The sequence below is a fragment of the Nelusetta ayraudi genome, unplaced genomic scaffold (assembly GCF_046127955.1).
Source record: "Nelusetta ayraudi isolate G7.1 ecotype Tasmania unplaced genomic scaffold, CSIRO-AGI_Nayr_v1 ptg000033l, whole genome shotgun sequence".
Lineage (NCBI taxonomy): Eukaryota > Metazoa > Chordata > Actinopteri > Tetraodontiformes > Monacanthidae > Nelusetta > Nelusetta ayraudi.
In genome coordinates this window covers 1,602,691-1,621,708 of record NW_027466083.1, presented here as the reverse complement: position 1 = coordinate 1,621,708, position 19,018 = coordinate 1,602,691, and the positions used below count along the sequence as shown (strand labels likewise).

Sequence of the window (19,018 nt, the reverse complement as noted above, 5' to 3'; positions counted from 1 at the left end):
AAATTAGCATTGTCGATACAAAATAGTATTTTTAAAAAAATATGTATAAACGCTGGTCTTTGGTCTTGGCGTGTGACACATTCATGCTCGAGTTATTGGCCGAGATGTCAGCATGGCAGATAACATTAAGCAACAGCTAATGCAGCAACCCATCTGGCCCGCTCTGCAGCCGATCTTCTGCAGTCTGTCAAGCAGCGACATTCGAGGTCGTCGCCATCCTTCATCATCAAACACTGTCAGCTGACTCATTCAGTTGATATAAAAACACTGTGGGAGTCATCTATTTTTCCAACAATTAAAACTAAATGACATAATGTCAATTTAAAATTTGCCCTTAACAGGCAAATGTTGAGTTTAATAAACATGTGCATATAGATGCACTTTATTCTTTTTTTTTTTTTTTTTAATATAAACATTTGGAAAACATGGATCACTGACGTTCCACTCTGTTTATGAAGCAGAGTGTGGGCCTGCTGAGGCATTACGTCATTCCAATACAAAAAAAAAACCCGGCACTGAGGACCTCTGCTGGTGACAAAACAATACTGAACCAATGAGGAACGTGAGTGACGCAGGGCACGACTGCGGCACAACATCAACATGGCCATCGTCATATCAGGTCTGTAGCTTGTCGATAGAGGGCGCTGGAGCCACACGGCAGGCTCACAACCCTGAATTGCTGTGATTTTAGCAGATGGGTTTACCGAGTGTTAACTTTTATATATATATATATTTATATATATAAAAAAAAAACATTAATGCAAAAAAAATAAAATAAAAGTGCATAATCTTCTCTTTCTGCAATAAACTCTCTTTGCAAGTTGTAGAGAGAAGCCAAGATTAAGGCATACTTAATAATAGACAGATAATTCTCATACAAAAGAGGAAAATGCTTTTTTCAGACACCACTGGTGCCTGGACAGATACAGAAATGAGAATTAGCTTAATTGTGTGTAACTACTACATTATAATGCTTTTTTGGGGCCCGGCTTGTAGGCTAAAAATACCTCTAGAGGCGTAAACAGAAGCCGTGTCATGATTCGTCCCTCGCACAGACAGAGTCACTTAAACCATGAAATGCATGTGTCCCTCAGCGCCCGTCACCACCACGTCCATCCAGATACGCATGGCCTCCGGCGACGGCGCCACCATGTAGTACACTCGATCGTGGGTCTTCACACTGAAGGTCAGCGACGGGTTGGGGCTCTTTGGCCGTTTGAGAAATCAAGAGGGAGAAAGGGGAGAAAAAGAGAAAGCAAAGGAGATGGATAAGATGGAGACACAGTGATGGAGGAAGGAACTCAGTGATAAACAGATGTGCACGATATGCAGGCTGTGTTTACGGTGGCACACACTGAAAAATTGCACCCACGCGCACACACGAGTCGACTTACTTTGTGCGCATTCTTCAGGTGGTCGTAGTAGACCTCCTCGATGGCCTGGAAGTAAATGACTCCTTTCGTCTTGGTCTCGTGTTTGTCTGCGGCAGATAACGTGAGCGGAGTTGTTTACTTACCGAAAAACTCAGCCTGTTGTGGGCAGTGCTGACAATACTGGCAACGGCCGTGACCCACCTGCGTAGTAGGTGAGTGTTCTGCGATTCTGGTCAAAGACGAACCAGCGTTTCTTCCAGGTCTTGATCTTCCCGCCCATCTTGACGAGAAAGCCCCGGCAGGTTTTATCGGTGATGGCCAGGTGGAAGCAGGCGTCTGGGTTGTGACCAGCCGCCTCTACGTAGCCGTGAAGGTCAAAGTCGTCTTTCCTCACTGGGAGGTAGCGGCTCAGCATCCGGGACTGTGGCAAAGCAAAAGAAGAATCAAAACACTCACATGCCACAAAACTCATTAACCTTGAGGCACTAACGGCAGTAAAAGCATCAGAATACCTGCGACCTCTGCTTCTCCCTGAGTTTCACCTCCCGCTCCACCAGCTTCTGCCTGCGGCTCGTCTCCTCCTGCAGTCGTTTCTCCAGCTCCTCCCTTCTTCTCCTCTCCTCCTCCAGGGCCTGCCTGCGTATCTCCATCTCCCGCTCCTGCACAGGCCACACAGAGCACACTGAGTGCAGGCTCATTCTTGTTTCTCTTTGTGACCCTTGACCCTCTGCCTCTTGGTGCTTGGACCTTGGAACCTGGCACTCTACTCTACTCTACTCCTACGAATTGGGAATCCCCTCCAAGAACCAATCATTGGTAAACCAAAGCAGTTTAGACATGAAGAAAACTAATGGTTAAATCAATAATACAAATGTAACATTAATGTAACTGGCTCATCATCATGTACCGAGACGTCGGCTATCAAAGCCTTTTTTTGTGAAGAGAACGACCACAGTCGGACAGAACAACATCAAACTGAAGCAAACTGAAGCAAACACAAATGTATAAGTTAGCTATACATGTTTGGCCGCAGCAGCAGCAATAGATTTGCAATGCATTCTGGGGGGAAATGAATTTAATTTTACACCATCGTCATTATGTACCTGAATCTGCTGGATGCCCTGCACCTAAATAATATGAATGGCAATAAGAAAAAAAGGAATAAGCGCAAGACGTTTTGAAGCGAAACGTACGCGGTGCTCCAGCAGCCTGTGCTTCTCGGCGTGGGCCTCTCGGAGGAGGCACTCCATCTCCTCGATCTTTGCCATGTTGGACATACTGGCACTGGAAGGAAATGGAAAGTTTGTAAACCAGATGTCTCTGATACGGTGGAAACATTCATGTCATCGGCTGCATTATGTAACTTGAGAGAGTGCTGTTGAAAAATACAGAGTTTTCTTTTTTTATTTCATTTTTTTTAAAGGCTAAAATGAGTAAGAGGCCTTACAAACACAATTTCTCGTTCGTTACGCAGCTGTTTGTGAGAAACAGCTGTTTCTGATCTCAGAGCAGACGCTCAGCGTTCCCTCCCTCAGCTCGCTGCGAAAGGAAATTCTGTCTGATTGCCCGTTCTAGCTTTTTTAATTTATTTATTTAAACCGCCTTTTCCCAAAAGTACAACCCTCTCGTTTGGTTCTGGACACTTTCTCCGGGTTCTAAACCTGGAAGGGACTGACCTGGAGATGTTGTCCGGGGAGCAGGCGGAGAAGCTGGTCTCCAGGCTGTCCGAGCTGTCCACGCTGATGGTGTCTGATGCCGGGCCGTTGTCCGGGTACGACAAGGAGTCCAAGAAGACGTTGGGCTCAGAGATGATCCTGCTGCAGAATTCATTTCTCCTCTGCCGCTCCTCGCTCAAGTGTGCGTGGCTGTTGCTCGCTGGAGAGTGAAAATAACAATCAAAAACTCCATTTGGTGTCAAGTGTTTTGATTTATTTAAAAATGTGTTATGAATTCTGCCCTTTTAGTAAAAGATATTTCAATTCAAACTTTTTTTGTCTGTTTAGCTTCACAGATTTCATGCCTCTCGTTCACGTGTTGTCGACAATTAGCTGAGCTCACTATGTCTGCAAACTGAATACCTTTTAAAAAAAAAAAGGTACGACAAGACCGCACAGAAATAGCATAACATTTTCTTATTTGAATTTACAAATGTCAAATATTTTCCCACTTCAACTCTATGAATGTGTGCGCCTATCGTGTACATATGTATATTTATCCAGTTGGACAACCGGACATCGTTGACAGCGGCCACGTCTCTATACAGTACAGTGAGATTTAAAGCAGGTCACCAGTGCCCAGAACCATTCGATTCGGACACATTCGGACAGTCTGGTCCTCTGACTCACTCTTTGGAAGGCGCCGGCCGTTCAGGTCCCGGGGGGGAAAGCTGAAGCCTGGTGGAATGACGCTGCCACAGCTGGAGCTTTGGGACAGAGGCAGATGAGCCTGAGGAGAGATCCTCTGTTCAGTGCGGTACAACCTTCACGCAGACATGAGAACAGCCCCTCGTTCTCAGCAAGTCCTTTGCCAAATGGGCGTTGGCAGACGGACAGAAAGCGATAAAGTTGTTTGGGTGGGTCGGTGTGCGGGGACTTGCATAAAATGAAATTCCCCTATTTCAGCTGCCCAGACTCAACAACTGCCTGGGAACAATTTAATCAAACTGCTTCATACGAGCATCTAAGACTGAAAACATTACATTTGTAGTACTTATGACTACTGGTACTTTGAAGTACTTATATATCAAGAGTAGATATATTCAAGTGAAAAAAAAGTTTAAATCTAATTAAACTGAGTGGCTATTTCTATTTCTAAAGAAAAAATAATCCTGGTTGACCTTTGGTGGAAGAGTGCGTCCCAGAGACCTGCCGTACGAGCTGAGGAGCTGCTGGCTTCTCTTCTGAGGGAGGCCGTCATTCGGATGGATGGAGTTCTCTTTGCCGCTCCTCCTCCTTTCCTTCAACGAGTGCAGGTGCTGCAAGCGGCCAAACAATTGAAAGGAATCAGCCACAATTTCAAGTGCAACACGCACACACTCAGGTAGACTCTCACCTCGGTGATGGTGAGGGGGTTTGCGAAGGTCTGGCCCTCAGATAGCTTGGCGTACTTCTCCTCCAGAGAGGTCAGCTTCTCTCTCTCCTGCAGAGCAGTGGAAAATGCTGTTGAGCTGTTGCGCTGATCACATCACAGAATGTTTACAGGAACCGGCGCGCAAAGAATGTCCTTGCCTTCTGGAGCATGACGAGCAGGTTGTTTTTCTCCCTCTGGAAGTTCTCCCTCTCCTGCTGAGTCTGCAGAGCGATCTGCGACGACTGCTTCTTCAGTGTGGCGATTCTCTCCTGCAGCGAGAGCAAGATACCACGGTCATTCAGGAGCATCACACACAGCACAGCAAGTCTCAGTGTGAGTTTTTATTCTTAAAATGAATGCCTAATTTGTTCATTTAAATCAAAAATATTGATATGCTCTCGTCCTTTCCTTTCATGCTATGATTTACCCTGGATGGCGTGGAGGGGACCTCTGAGCTTTTGAAAGTCATAATAGAATAGTTAACAATTATTAACTCACTATTAACATGCACCACAAACACAAATCATTGAAGATTTATCCACAGTGTTTAGAGGTTTAGAGATTCTCCAGATATTTCTGGCAGAATTGTTTCAATGTTTTGCCTGGTTTGCTCTCTGCCTGCCGTGCAGGCCAAGCACCCCCCACGCACCAGCAGGTGGCGCTACTTGATACCTCACCTTGCGTGTGAGCGTCAGACGCTGATACTCGGCGATCTCTTGCAGCAGCTCCTGGCTCTGGTTCTCTTTTTCCTCGCCCTGATTAATTTCTCGCTCCAGCTTCTGAAACTCCAGATCTTCCGGACTTTTCGTCTGCTCCTCCTCGTCCTGAAGCAGGAAGAACAGGAAGCCAGAGTGACTCTGCGGCTGGAAAATATTCCGATGGCTTTCTAGCGCGGTGTCAGATGCTAATGGAGGGTGTGAAGATGTGTGAGCGTTTAACCGGTCAGTTCACGCATGATCCCAGCCAAGCCACGCAGGGTTTCAGGTTATTTAAGTTTCACCACCAAACTGGGGTCAGATGCTGCTCCGTGTTGCTGTTGCATGGATAATAGTTCCCATTTACACATGCAAACTATTTGGACCCCTTCTTAAATGGGGGTCTAAAGGGTTGTGAGTGTGAGACAGGAAGTGGAGGGTGCCGGATTACAGAAACCAAGGTCAAGAAGGACTGAAATATTAAGTGTCTATGGAGACACATGCACCAGTGTGTTTAAAGTCTCAAACCCACCCATAGTCAAAAGTCTTGAAGATCGTTTTGGATAGCTGGCCATGCAATGGGGGCATCAGAGGTTGTGATATATTTGATGTATTTTCACCTGTGTTTTCTCCGGATGGCTCATCTTCTCGCCACTTGCCATCCTCCCCTTCAGCTGGTTCAGAAACTCGTTCTCCTTCTGCAGCTGAGCCAGCTCTGATTCCTGCTCCCCATCCAGCAGGGCACACTCCACCTCCATCTGCAGGAGGAACCAGCCAAGGTTACACAGAGACTTTTCAAAGATCTGTGTGATTTTTCTGTGTGTTCTGCTTTTATTTTGATATGCTTCAGTTGTTCCTTCTGCTCTTTTATTTGCATTGAAGGGGGGGGGGGGTCCTTGTTTGCCTCTGGTGCTACTGCTGCACTCTTGTTGTTTGCCCCTCTGCCCTAATCGGTATGCTGAGTGTCCCCTGGTCCTCATTTACTGTCAATCAGTCTGTCAGGTGTGTAGATGTCCTCGTTTCCTCACTGCCTGCTTCATTGTCTGTTCACGTCCAAGAACGTTTCTATGTCGCAGACGATGCACAAAAAACACTTTCTCGTTGCTGGATTGTTTTATTTGCTTTCTCAATACGTATTTTATTTTGAAAAACTGTCTGCATCAAATCTAAAGAAAGCATTTTTTTTTTAATTCTCTCAACATATGAAGAAAATCAAAAACATTGTTGGCTATTTTCAACCATTTCAAGCATCTTAATGTGAACCTCGTGTTTTTTGCTGAAGGAAGCCAGGATGAAAAAGTTTCACTGTCACGTGCTAATGTGCTGAACTGCTCTACGATGCCTTCATGTGACCCAGAGGCCGTGGGGTTATCGGACACTAGATAAATAGCGCCGAGCTGTCAACGCTCCACTGGTGTTTCTAAGTGCACCGTCGTCGCTGCAGCCCACCTCCCGCACTGACTCCTCCATCTGGTTGTCCAGGTCTTTGATCTTCTGCTCCAGCTCCTCCACGTTGTTCAGCACCTGGATCCTCTCCTCCTCAATTTGAGTCACTTCCTGTTTCAGCTTCACACTCTCCAACACCTGTGGTGGAGGAAGACGCAACTTGAACACACATCAACATTCCATGTGTGCAGACTGGGAATGGGACAGTTTGGAATTGTTTCACAACCTGCATTAACTTTCCATGACTCAACCGTAAACACTCGCTGTTAACTCAATCATCAACAACTCAAATGTATTTTCTTTGCATGAATAATAACCCTGCCCTGATACACACTGACGCACAGATTGGGAGGCTGCAGTCATTTTAAATCTTTCCATGTGTGCCGCCCTGATGTCTGCATAGAATCGTCCTCTTCTGGCAGCAACACCAGACTGAGACGCACAAAAGACGATTAAACATTGGGCTTGACTTCAAACAAGTTCTTCTTGCATGCATGGAAGGCGCAACAGTAATCAGTGTTGATTTAAGAAGCTATGGAGAATATCACACAAACCACCTTAATCAGACTGATCATCACGCCCAACTTTTTAGACGTTCGCCAAGACCTTCCCTGATGTTGATCCCTTATGTTGAAAATCAGCTTCTCTGAATCAGACCGCAGCTGCCGTCTCAACTCATCCAAAGCTGGAGTGGCGACAGCAAGATTCCTTTCCACTCTCGCCCTCATGGAAACCTCCTCTGCGGCACTCTCTGCTCTCCCACGTCACAGAGCATCCACCCACATTCTGCAAAAACTCATTCATCCTCCTATCTGGGTGAGTTATCTATTAGGTTTCGTCCCATACTGGAGGGTTTTAGACACAGAGCTTTGTGCAGAAGGCAGTTGTGGGATTTACAGTTTCCGAAGGCGGGCTTGTCTGAGCGCTCTCTTCAAGCACACGCAACTCAGAGGAATGCAGGAGGCAACGAGAGCGAGAGAGTCTGGAAAACTCGGACACAACCGGCCCATCGCAGGCATAACTCTCAACTCTCAACCTGGAAATCTACTGTCAACACACTCCAGGTGTGTTTAATTATTGTTTTCACTATCATGCAAAAATGTTGATTGATCACTGGATTGTATGTTAACTACTTTTCTTTCTGCCCTCCTCCCTCACAAGGTCTCTGAGGAGCGTCGGTGTGCAGTTCACAACATCTGGAAAAACGCACGGTTTACCGCAGATATACACTGACGCTCTGACGCACACCCACATTTGTGTACGCGCACGCGCGCGCTCACACACGCGCACCAATTCTCAGTGGGATAAAGCCATTTCCTGCTCCCCCTCCCCCGAACGGCCCCTCCTCCTCGCCCTCCCCCTCCTCTTTGAGCTTGAATGGTTGAGCGCTGAAACAAAACGAGGGCTTCTTCATTAAAACCAGACTCGCTGCGAGGTTGTTACGGCTCTGGATGAAGAGTGGAAAAAAAAAACGCCGCCACACTTTCTGCAGCAGCGACGGTAATAAACTCGGTGACACCAGGACTGGGGCGGCTGCAGAGCAGCTCTGCTGCTTCAATTAACTGATTCCACTGATTTATCGACTTGCTTGTCTGTGTCTCAGCTTGTGTGATTTGGCTTCACAGCTTGACACGTTGAAAAAAAGCAATGAAAGATGAACTTGAGTTCTATTAAAGCAGTCCATGTGTCATTTCTCTGTTGTGCGTCTCAACAGCCCACGTAAACAGGAAATGTACAAACAGCCGACTGCAGGAATTAACAGTGCTTTAGTACTTGGGTAGTTTAGATGTTGAGTAATTCTAGATTAAACCTACTGAGAACCAAAAACAAATTTAAAATTGTATGTTTAGGTGTCCAGGATGCAGCAGTAAACATTTTTTCTCTCTATTTGTATTCGACACTTCATCGTCTTTTCAAACGTGTGACGGGGAATTTAGCTTTGGCCGTTTGCTCCGACATTCAGTGCATAAACAAGGAGAATCAACATGCGATGGCCGCTCCGATAGACGGCGTTCCACAGAAGGGGTGTGTCCCAACGGTCCCGGCTACAGCTGGGTCCTCTCTGCCTCTTCCACTCGCACTTTGACTCATTGTGTTGCAGGACAGGAAGATGAGACCAAGATGTGGAGAAGCTCGGGGGCATTCTTTCCCCCTTCCTCCTCCTCCATTAAAAACAGACCAGGCAGCTCAGTTTGAAACTTTGTATCAGTCAGATGAGAGCATATTCTTGCTGTTGGGACACTACACAGTGACAACATTCACCTGTCAATCTGTCAACAGTGGCATCTATGAAAAGATTGCTTAAAAACTTCTACTCTGGTCAGATGTTTTGGAAAACGCACATTTTCAAAAAAAACGCTTGAAAAAAAAATTTGCATTTACACGAAGCCGTCTTCAAAAAATGTCCCCTTAACAAAGTGGGACTTACTTTGGCCCTGTGCTGGGTTGAGGGCGAGGCAGCCGTGCTGTTCAGACTGACAGCTGGCGAGTGGGACCTGGCGTCTCTGTAGCCGCTCTGCTGCCGCTGGCCCACCTGCTGCTCCTCGGCCAGGTGGAAGTCTCTGGCTTTGCCCCCGAAGACGCTCTCCGGAGCGGTGCTGCTGGGCGAATCGGAGAAGACCGACTCGTCATCGGACACCTGTAGCTTCTCCAGTTCCTTGTTGATCTTCTGCAGGTCGGTGACGGAGGAGCCTGCGGGCTCCCGGGCCACGTGGCCCAACTCGGTGCACAGGTTCAGGATGGTCTCCAGCCGCTGGCACTCCTACGAGGAAGTGGCCAAGAGTCTCATGAACCTGTATAAGCAATTCGAGCCTAAACATGTGAAAATGGACTGTGGCTGTCACGCCAAAGAGGGAACCACTCACCAGCCTCTGCACCTTCTGTTCCCGGAGACGCTCATCCTTCTGGTGCTGGTGGTAGTCTCTCAGCTCTTCTTTGCCATTCAGTGAGGTGATGCTGCCCACCCTCTGACCCGGGCCCAGCCCGCCTTTCCCAAAGGACAGCCTCCTCTCCCCGAAGCTCAGATCTAAGCCCGTCCCATCCACGTCCACGCCCAGAGAGCTCAGCGAAACCAGGCTGGCCCTCCTGGGGGTGCTGGGCATGCTGGCCGGCACGGTGACGTCGGGCGGCTGCTCCAGCGAGGAGAGGCTGCGCCGCTGCCCCGCCGAGCCTCGGTGGGAGCCCACCGAGCGGCGTGACGGCAGCGACAAGGCGGGAGGCTCCACCGTGCCGTGAAGCCGCGGGAGGGATCGACTGTGCATCCCCAAGCTGTTCAGAGAGCCGGTGGAGTACTTCCTCTGCCGGGAGTCTCCGCCCACTTTGCCCTGAGAGTAGAGCCTGCGGCCCATGCGAGGGCTGGACGGCACGCTGGCCGCTCCGGTCTTGACCCTGGGGGAGCGAGGTAGCGGCTGCCCGTAGGAGGACAGCAGGGGGCTTCCGTCAGCGGCACCGGGGTGGAGCAGGTTGTCCTGCGACTGGTGGCGGGCGTGGGGGAGGCGGAGCAGGCCGTTGTGGCTCGGCTGGCGCTCACCCTGGCGAGGCGACGGGGGGACGCTGCTGCTGCTGCTGCTGCTGCTCATGTAGGAGGAGAGCGTCCTGGAGGCGGGCGGGGGGCGCTCGGCGTTGCTCAGGACAGAAAGAGGCCTGGTGGGCACGGAGCCAACCGGCGAGGACACGCTGAGGTACTTGCGGCTGCACTCGGCCGCCCTCAGGCTGGCTTCCAGGGCGCTCTTCCTGCGCTGCAGGGTCTCCATCAGCTCCTGCAGCTCTGCCTTGGAGCGCGAGCCCCTCAGGGTGGTCCCGGCCACGGAGCCGCTGTTGCCGTGCTCAATCTTCACACAGTCTGTTAGAAAAAAAAAATGGGAAAAAAGTGGTTGAGAAAGTAAAATTTCATGTTCTTTTTTTATTATTTTACCAGCAACAGCTCGACTGAAAGACACATTACACTTGTGCTGAGTGAGGGGGGAAAACCAGCAAAGAATGTATACTCGTACTGCTCGGAGCCCAACACAAACATTGGCTCATTCAGAGGCTGGGCTTCTTCTCTTCTAAAAATGGAAGAATGCTGATGCGCCCAGACAAACCAGAAAGCACCGTTGTCTCACAGAGCTACGGACATCCAGAGACCAGAGACCCTCTAATACAGCCAATGCACTGGGGGAGAGGAAGGATACTGACCCGAGGCCCAGCAGACAAACACACTTACAGCAGTTCAAAGTGAACAACGTCCACATGCTGTTTTATCAATCTCTCTCGACCTTAAACTCTCATTCAGAGGTTTCACATTTAAACCATTTTCTCCTTCTCTTGAAACACTTTGACCAGAGAGCATTGTCTTTTTTTTAAATTTCCTTTTCGAGTGTCTGCTGTGAGCTGCACAGTCGTCTGCTTGCTTTTAAGGTCAATGAGCCAGAAATCATGACCTGCTTACTCCAGATAATCTGCAGACTTTATTGTTAACGGCTCTTACTTGTGCTTTTTTCTGACTGTGGACAGCGTGTGCATGAAAACCTGCATCGAGAACTAAGTTTGTGGATTATCTGTTTGTTGGACCTTGTCTCCTTAGAAGAGACATATTAGCGAGGGTTTCTACAAGCTTTTTTTTCTCCCAACTGTCCAGTTGGAGGATTTAGATCAACCTAAAGCCGCTCTCACTTGAGAAACCCAAACAAATGAATATGAAAGAAGTAATTATTCATTTTCTGACATCTAGAGGGTTTGAAGTTGTCCTCTTCCTATCCTGGCACGTCCTTATTTTCCAAATAACTGTTTTGCTCTCAGAAAATCCGTAAAGAAACCCATGAAGAATGAATCAAGACGTTGCAAAAACTACAAGGTTCTTATACATTTCCTTTGATCAACATTATATGCATTTTCCCAGAACGTCTTCGTCTTGTCTACATTTTCCTTCAGTGTCTCCTATTCTTCTTTTCTTTTATTGTAAAGTTGATTGAGACCTTGGACCCCGGTTTGCACTCTCAAGAAAATCGAATGATTGATTGATTTTTCTACCAGAAGAGCTGATTGGTGAACATTTGGCTCTGACACATGGAGGCAGAATGTCATATTCCTCGCATGATTGAGATGACTTTGACGATGTTGTCTTACCTGAGCCATAGCCCAGAGTGGTGACAGCACTTCTTTGCGGAAGCATGCTGTTCATCCCACTGACTCCTGTGTGAGGCTTTGTGTTAGGATGGAGGATTAAGCAGGGCCTTGTGCTCGATTGATTGCTGGCGAAGGAGAAAACATCACAGGCATTAACACAAAATAAACTAATTCACCAAATTTAAACAGTGATTGTATCTTACAGAACTGCATCCTTAAAGACCCTCAAAAGGTTGATTACGGCAGGAGCTGCTGTCCTCAATCTCACCCTCTTTAAACCGCACAACAATACCTCAATTCAAGCAGATATTACAGATGTGTTTAACATTCCATGAGAATGAAGAGAAGAAAAAAAAAACTTTCCTTTAGGACTAAGTAGGAAAACAGATCCGGAGGAGACTCTGTGCCGGGCAGGCTTACACAATATAAAGTCTAACTCAGCTCTCTGCCCTAATTGGTGTTTTAGACCCAAACCCACGACCACTGCTTCTCCAGCCCAGCTGCAGAGGCTAAAGGTTGATTCTGTGCAATCATGAGTCCTGATTGTTCAGTTCATTTATTGTCATTGCTGATGTACAAGCACAAGGCAACACATGTTGAGTGAGGCTCGTGTAGGAAAGAACAGCTTGTGACTTTAAACATCTTCCTTCAAATTTCAAAATTAATCATCGCAAATTAGTGATTCGTTACCGTTTTAATGGAACATTTTTTCATATCTATGAAAAAAGTTGTTTTTGTTGTTTGTTGTTGTTGGAGAAGCCGCAGCCAATCATCTGCCTTCATCCAACCCTATTCTCTGCATCCTCGTCTTGAACACCAAGCAACTTTGTGCCATCTCTCTATCACAAATCTCCTCTTTGGTCTTCCTTCAAATAGCTAATATCCACTAAAAAAAAAAAAAAAAAAGGAATTCACTGCCGCAACTCCCGCGCTTTTGGAATGAACTTGATACCAAAAAAAGACTTGGCAGAAAAAAGGGGTGAGCAAGATCAGTCGTCCCACCGACTGAAAGAACAAAAAATGTGACTCTTTCCTGAACACACACACACACACACACACACACACACACACACACACACTCAGTGAGGCTGAAGATGGCTGATCCACCACTTTCTGCTGCTCCTGCTGTCTGGAGAGAGGGGCTACAGGAAGTAGGGTATCCTTTTACACAGCTACACAATCAATCAGCATGAGTTCATTCTCCAGACCTCCTGAAGAAAAAAACATGAGGGGGGTGTCAGTAACTCCGCCTCATGTCAAGAGGAGCCAGGCTTTTATTTTTTAACTGCTCCAGCCAGACTGCAGGCTGGTGTGGGGAGGTGCGCACCATAAACTCTCAGGCATGTAAACAGAACGGCCCCTGATAAGACATTCTCCATCTGATGTGTGGCAAAAACACTTCCCTAATAGCATCAGGCTGAAAACTTGCGGTCACCTTAAATGTCCCCAACATATGCAGATGATCTCCACTTCAGATTTGACAAAACACACACACAAATGATGATTTCTACCAGATTCTTTTCCACATAAGCCCAACTTGAGGAATCAATTGATGGTTTTTCATCCTAAACAGTTCCCCAATAAACGTTTTCGTGCTGAGGATCAAAACTTCAGAATCGTGTTTACCCACATACACACATGTTAGACCCTATCCTGGCTGTCATTCATTTTTCTCACTGAACAAAAAAAAGCTGTCTGTGAAACAAACCTTAGCTCAGTTGTAATCCACTCATGTCAGCAGTGTGAATCAAATCCTCATTGACCAGTCATTAGATTAGATTAGATTAGATTTACTTTATTAATCCTTTACAGGAAATTAAATTGTCACATTCACACAGTATCCTCAAGACACTTAGGTAACAAAAAAATAAAACCAGTCCACCCACAAACTAAAACCAATAATAAATAAATATACACAAGCTTACACTAACACTCATGAGTATCTTTTTTTTTTTTTTTTTTTTTTAATTCTCTATCTATAAAGAACACTCCTGATAAAGCTGACACTGTGTTTTAAATGCACTCATCAGACAGTGATTAGCAGTCAGTTTAGCCGCACTCACCTTCGCCTTGTGTCCCACTCACATAGTCGCCCCTGGGTTTGTTGCCGCTGTCGTCCCTCCTGGAGCTGAGGACCTTGCTGTGCGTCTGAAACAGCCGAGTGAAGTCTTTCCATGACAAAGGATCAGACTGGAGGCCCTCCACTCTCCCCTCCCACCGCAACGCTCCGCTCTGGAGCATCAGGCTGCCGGTGCTGCCCCTCCATGGCAAGAGGGAGGAAAGTCCTTGTGTAGAAACGCAAAGTAGAATAGGTGCAGAAAGTGTCATCGGCCCTCACGCCTCCAACTAAAAGTTGCTTTTTTTTAATAAAAGTTAGAGTGTGTGTAAGCTCGTCCCCACCCCCAATCTGATTGTGTCTCTGCTTCCTGCAGGCTTGTCCTCAGTGCTTGCAACGATCAATACCCTCTGGGATTATGTTGTCATTGTGTCTGGCGGGGAGACGCTGGATTTGCTCAAATTACAGATTTGCCGCCAATTTCTACTTCCTGCATTTGTCATCTAATTAGAACATCAAGATTTTTTTCCCCCTCCACTTGTCCAGGAAACAAAATGTCCAACTTCTTACATTGTATGTTTAGAGAGGAGAAAAGGCAAAGGAGACATTGCTAGTTGCAGTTGTGAAATGTAGAGGGAAAAAAAAGGAAAGGGGAGCCCTCAGATTGTTGTTTCAGCAGTACGCGGAGGCGGCAGGAGGCCCCATCGCTGTTTTGAAATAGAGCCAAGCTCGCTCTCAACACTGGAAACCATAAGCAAAAAGCCCCTTATAGACAGCGACAGTACACATCACGCCAGATGGAACGCTTCTCAAACTCTGATGACTCGTTGGCCTCACTGATTTATTTAAAAAAATCAGAACAAGGGCACATAAAACATGTGACCCAAAAAGGTGGACGGTGGAGTTCAGGCCGTGAGATGAATGAAAACTTTGGGGGAAAATACCCCAGAATCCCACTTGAAATCACACACACACATACACACACACACACACACACACACACACAAAGAAAAAAGAAAAAAAAAACTCCAATTACATCATAGGGAGGGGGCTGTGGAGTGCAGGCTGAACAGGATGATTGCTTCCAGACGCAGAGTCGGGGTCTTTGTCATAAAAACACACATACCACACACTCACTCTCTCTCTCTCTCTCTCTCTCTCTCTATCTCTCACACACACACACACACACAAACACACACACACACACACTCTTCATGTCTGCTATTTTTCCATCTAACATTCTCAGGAGTGGGACAAGGTTGGCCAAAGAAAAGATAATTCTCACAAAGCATGGAGTTGTTATAGACCACTTCCTGTCCGCAGTAGGTAAAGAGGGAACCATCTTCCTGTAAGCGCACACATTTACTTCAAACCTTTGTGTTTTTAAAACTTGAAACTAGAGCCGCGTGCAAGTGAGAAAATGCCCTGGAAAAAGGGAGGAGGAGGAGGTGGAGGCCCACTGGGAGAAAGCTGTGGTTGGTGCATTATCGACGCTGGTAATTGTCGGGACGTCTGAGTCACAGCTTCAGTCTTGATTGACTCAACTCATTCCAAGTCCGAAGGATAGGCAGAGTTTTCTTTTGTTTTTTCTCACCTATCGGTGAAGTGCAGGAGGGAGTTTCCTCCTTTGACTAAAGATCCACCAGGCCAAACGACTGGAAACGCCTCAATGCTTGAAGCAGGGCAGTGGTTCTCCACTGGTGGAGTCTCAGGACCCACATTTCTTTTCATGATAATGAAGTCGTGAGCCAGATTTATTACACAAAAACAAAAACACGTGTCCACTTTCTACTGTGTCTAGTAAATAAATTATTGAAATGATTTGATAAAATTTAATTGTGTGTCCTGCTAATTAAAGGCCCAACATTTTCTCTATAAATACACATACCCTTTAAAAAAACAAAAAACAAAAAACGGAAATTGCCCACGAAGCCACAACCCAATCAAAAGAGCTGCGCGACCCACTTTTGGGTGGCAAACCACCAGTTGAGGAACGCTGCTCTAGGAGGTTAAATGTGCAGCTCACATCATTGGTCATCATGATGTCAATAGAAGATTTTTATACCAGTGGATTTGAACACAATGCAGAATAAATAAACAAATAAATAGCTGTTTTTTTTCCTTCCTTTACTACGATCACACAGTTGAATCACACGCAGTTTGTTATAGAAAAAGTGCGGTAGGAGTCTTCTCAGGGCAATCTTCACCTAGACTGCTGCTTCCCTGCCCATCGTGTCCTTCCATCAGTTTTTCCTCCTCTAGTGTTGATTTGGAGAGAACTGCAGCAGCAGAGTCGTCTGTCGCCGTGGCTGACACTCTTCCCACCGCGTCGCCCTGCGCCTCTGTCTGCAGTCGTCTGTCACCTTCAGCCCCACGTTGAACCATGACGCAGGAAGCCGTGTACGGATCTTTGTGAATCCCGACCTCGAGCAAACCGGCCCCGTTGTATCTGCAGCTGGCGGTCTGGGTCTGCTGAGCTGTAGCAGTACAAGAAAAATTAAATGCATTTTTTTCATTTTCTGCCTTTATAATATTTATTTTTACCATGTTCTGTTTTGAACTTGGACTCCTTGTCCCATATTTTATATCTCATGTGGCTTTTCATTTCCTGTCTTTATGTGTTGTTTTTTTTCTCAACAAAGTGATCAGTCCCACCCATCTATTAAAGTTTATATGGTTTACATTTTCCATTTTGTATTTTTTTTTTAAATCCTCCTAAGGACTTCCACGTACCTCTTTGCTTTACACACTGAGGGACAGCCATCATAATGGTGCAGAGGAAAAAAGCGACTGAGGCTGCGGTGCACCACCGTGACCTCTTGGTTCCGTGTTCATCCGAACCTGTCGTGAGGAGGTTTGTTGAGTGATTTGTTGTTTTGTTTCATGTTTTTCTGACCGACGTACTCACTCATTGACGAGGCAGTGACGTTGACGTGGGTCTGGATGACGTGTCTGCTCTGCACGCCGGAGAAGGTGCAGGTGTACGTTCCCGAGTGCTTCTCGATGTCTGGCCTGTGCAGCAGGAGCGACCCGTCGCCCAGCTGGAGCGCTTCCTGGTCCAGTTCAGTCTGACCCTCCCACTGGTTGAGCAGGTGTCTGGTTTTGCTGTCGTACCTCAGGATGACTGTGGCATCGCCGAATGACGTGAAGGTCCAGGTGAGGGTGAAGTTCTGGACAGTGTGCGGGCTGGTGCAGGGGACGGACAGTGCGAGACCCTCCTCATGTGTGATACAGTCTGAAACAAAAGCAATTTTTTTGCATTCATTTATCAGTCAAGAGCTTCCTATGGACAAATGTATCAGGATGAAAGCGAAGCACACCTTGTTTTTTCCATGAGGCTGTCCACACTTGTGTCTTGTCGGCTGATGTGACTGAGCAGACGTAGGTGTAATTGGAGAGATTACCCAGAATCCTCAGCGTGCTCTCCACATGGAAGAGACCCTTGTGGTCCGTGGTTTTGATGGTTGAGTTTTCTAGAGCTTCCTGGGCAGACGGAGGCTCTGTGGCCCAGGTCACCTGAGGAGCTGGGTAGATGTTGTGGGCGGAGCATGTGGCCCTCTTGTCAGTCAGCGACATGCTCACTGATTGGATGAGAGCTAGATAGGGAAAATGGACAGCACTCAGTGGGCATCTCCTCACACTGGATCGCAGATATCATAGCATCTAGTCACCCACTGCTGCTGTCATCAGAGGCCCAGTGTGTGAGGTATAGTGACATCTAGTGGTAGTGTTTGGCAAATCTCATATCTTTTCCATACATACTTTGATGTCAGGGTAAAATCACATATTGACGTTGAGTTCCACCGTGTTTGACTGACCTTTGACCTCCAGGTTGACAAACATCTCCTGGCTGCCTTTTCGCGTGCTGGTGTAGCACTTGTAGCGGCCCCTGTCTTGCACTTTGACCCTCCTGAGGAGCAGGGATGCATTGCCTTGAGGGATGTGTGAGTTGAACAGGCACGTCCTGCCACTGAAGTGCCTGTTCTGGAGTCCGAACTGATCCTTGTTGTAGTAGTAGCTGTGAACGGGGATCTGCTGCTTGTACCAGTGGATCACCACAGTCCCAGTGGGTCTGAAGCTGCAGGGCAGGATGCAGTCGTCAGGGATGATACAGGTGACATTGGCATCTGGTAATAACACTTGATAATAATGAGAATAATAATTTGTTATTAGAATAGAATCATTGGAAAGCATTCAGTTTTAATAATTTCAATAACTCATCATCAAAAGGAAAGTTTGTGTCACTATTCTTCTCTCTATTCACTGTGACACACTTTTCTTTTTTTGTTCTTGCTGTCTGCACTTTAATCCTGTCAATCTAGTCTCACTTGCACTTGTTTTTACCTCTAAAGCACTTTGGTTCAGCCCAGCTGTTTCTAAATGGGCTATATATAAAAAAAAAAAGGTGACTTGACTTGACACACTGAACTCAGAGTTACCTTCATCTTGGTGCAGCTGCTGATGCTCCACGTGTATAGTAATTATTTTCTAAAAATGTAATCATGAATGGGGTTTTTAAAAAATGACTCTATAACATAGTAGCAACCAGAGAAACCAAACACATTTGACATGTTGTTAATGAGGAAAAGGAGAATTCTTGCAGAGAATTTCCTCAATGATGTTCCTTGACCTGCATACATCAGTGGCCTGGTTACAGTGGAAGGCAGTTTTGAATTCGTTGTAATAATCTCCTTCGTCGCATGTTTTTCCCCTGTGCTCAAGGTACAAACAGACACTGAGTGTTACAATACCTTTTGAGTTCGTCAGTATCAGAATCCCTGAGCAAAGCAGCAGCACCATCAGGAGTGTGTGCGTCCCCGCCATGTGAGAGGCTGCAGTGGCTGTAGAAACACTCTGGTGTGCAGTGAGGTGTTTCTGTGCGATCCCACTTTACATCCTTTCCGACACTAAAAATAACACTGACTAATTAACCAGGCAGCCAAACATTAACCCGCTTTCTTCCTCTTGATGCTTTGTAAAACAACACCTCGGTGCTGCTGCTGCTGCTGCTGCTGCTGCTGCAACACCTAAATTAAGCAGAGACCAAAATGGGAAACTTTTTTCTCTGGTTTTTGTGAAATTGGCCGGTTTAATTGGGATCAAGAGAACACAAGTTGTGTTTAACGACACAGTCTTTCAGGCACTGGCTGCAATTTGGCACGATGCATCAAAATGTTAAAGAAACAAAATGCAATATAATGTATATTTTTCTATGATTGGACGGGTGATGACCTTTAGTCTGATCAGATCAGATGCCACACAGTGGAGATGAC

At 46.6% G+C, this 19,018-nt stretch overlaps 2 protein-coding genes across 2 annotated transcripts in view; one reads left to right on the top strand and one right to left on the bottom strand.

The window, feature by feature from the left end:
- Positions 1-19,018, top strand: part of LOC142891736 (uncharacterized) — a 125,199-nt gene that overhangs the window by 79,654 nt on the left and 26,527 nt on the right. The gene's annotated exons all lie outside the window — the stretch shown is intronic.
- phldb2a (pleckstrin homology-like domain, family B, member 2a) lies at positions 349-13,898 on the bottom strand. Its single transcript, XM_076031501.1, has 17 exons — positions 13,753-13,898; positions 11,690-11,814; positions 9,448-10,424; positions 9,012-9,344; positions 6,587-6,721; positions 5,758-5,895; positions 5,120-5,266; positions 4,601-4,711; positions 4,425-4,511; positions 4,210-4,347; positions 3,719-3,818; positions 3,050-3,248; positions 2,567-2,657; positions 1,886-2,032; positions 1,575-1,794; positions 1,395-1,480; positions 349-1,206 (listed from the first exon to the last, which is right to left on the bottom strand). The coding sequence occupies exons 1-17, from the start codon at positions 13,863-13,865 to the stop codon at positions 1,066-1,068; spliced, it is 3,288 nt and encodes a 1,095-aa protein (XP_075887616.1). The 5' UTR covers positions 13,866-13,898; the 3' UTR covers positions 349-1,065.

Excerpts from the sequence above, each read along its gene's own strand:
- phldb2a (XM_076031501.1), bottom strand. The coding sequence starts at position 13,865 with ATGGAAAGACTTCACTCGGCTGTTTCAGACGCACAGCAAGGTCCTCAG. Across the intron at positions 4,512-4,600 it reads TGCTCGTCATGCTCCAGAAG|GAGAGAGAGAAGCTGACCTC; the intron begins GCAAGGACATTC and ends ACTGCTCTGCAG. Across the intron at positions 1,795-1,885 it reads GGGAGAAGCAGAGGTCGCAG|TCCCGGATGCTGAGCCGCTA; the intron begins GTATTCTGATGC and ends GCTTTGCCACAG.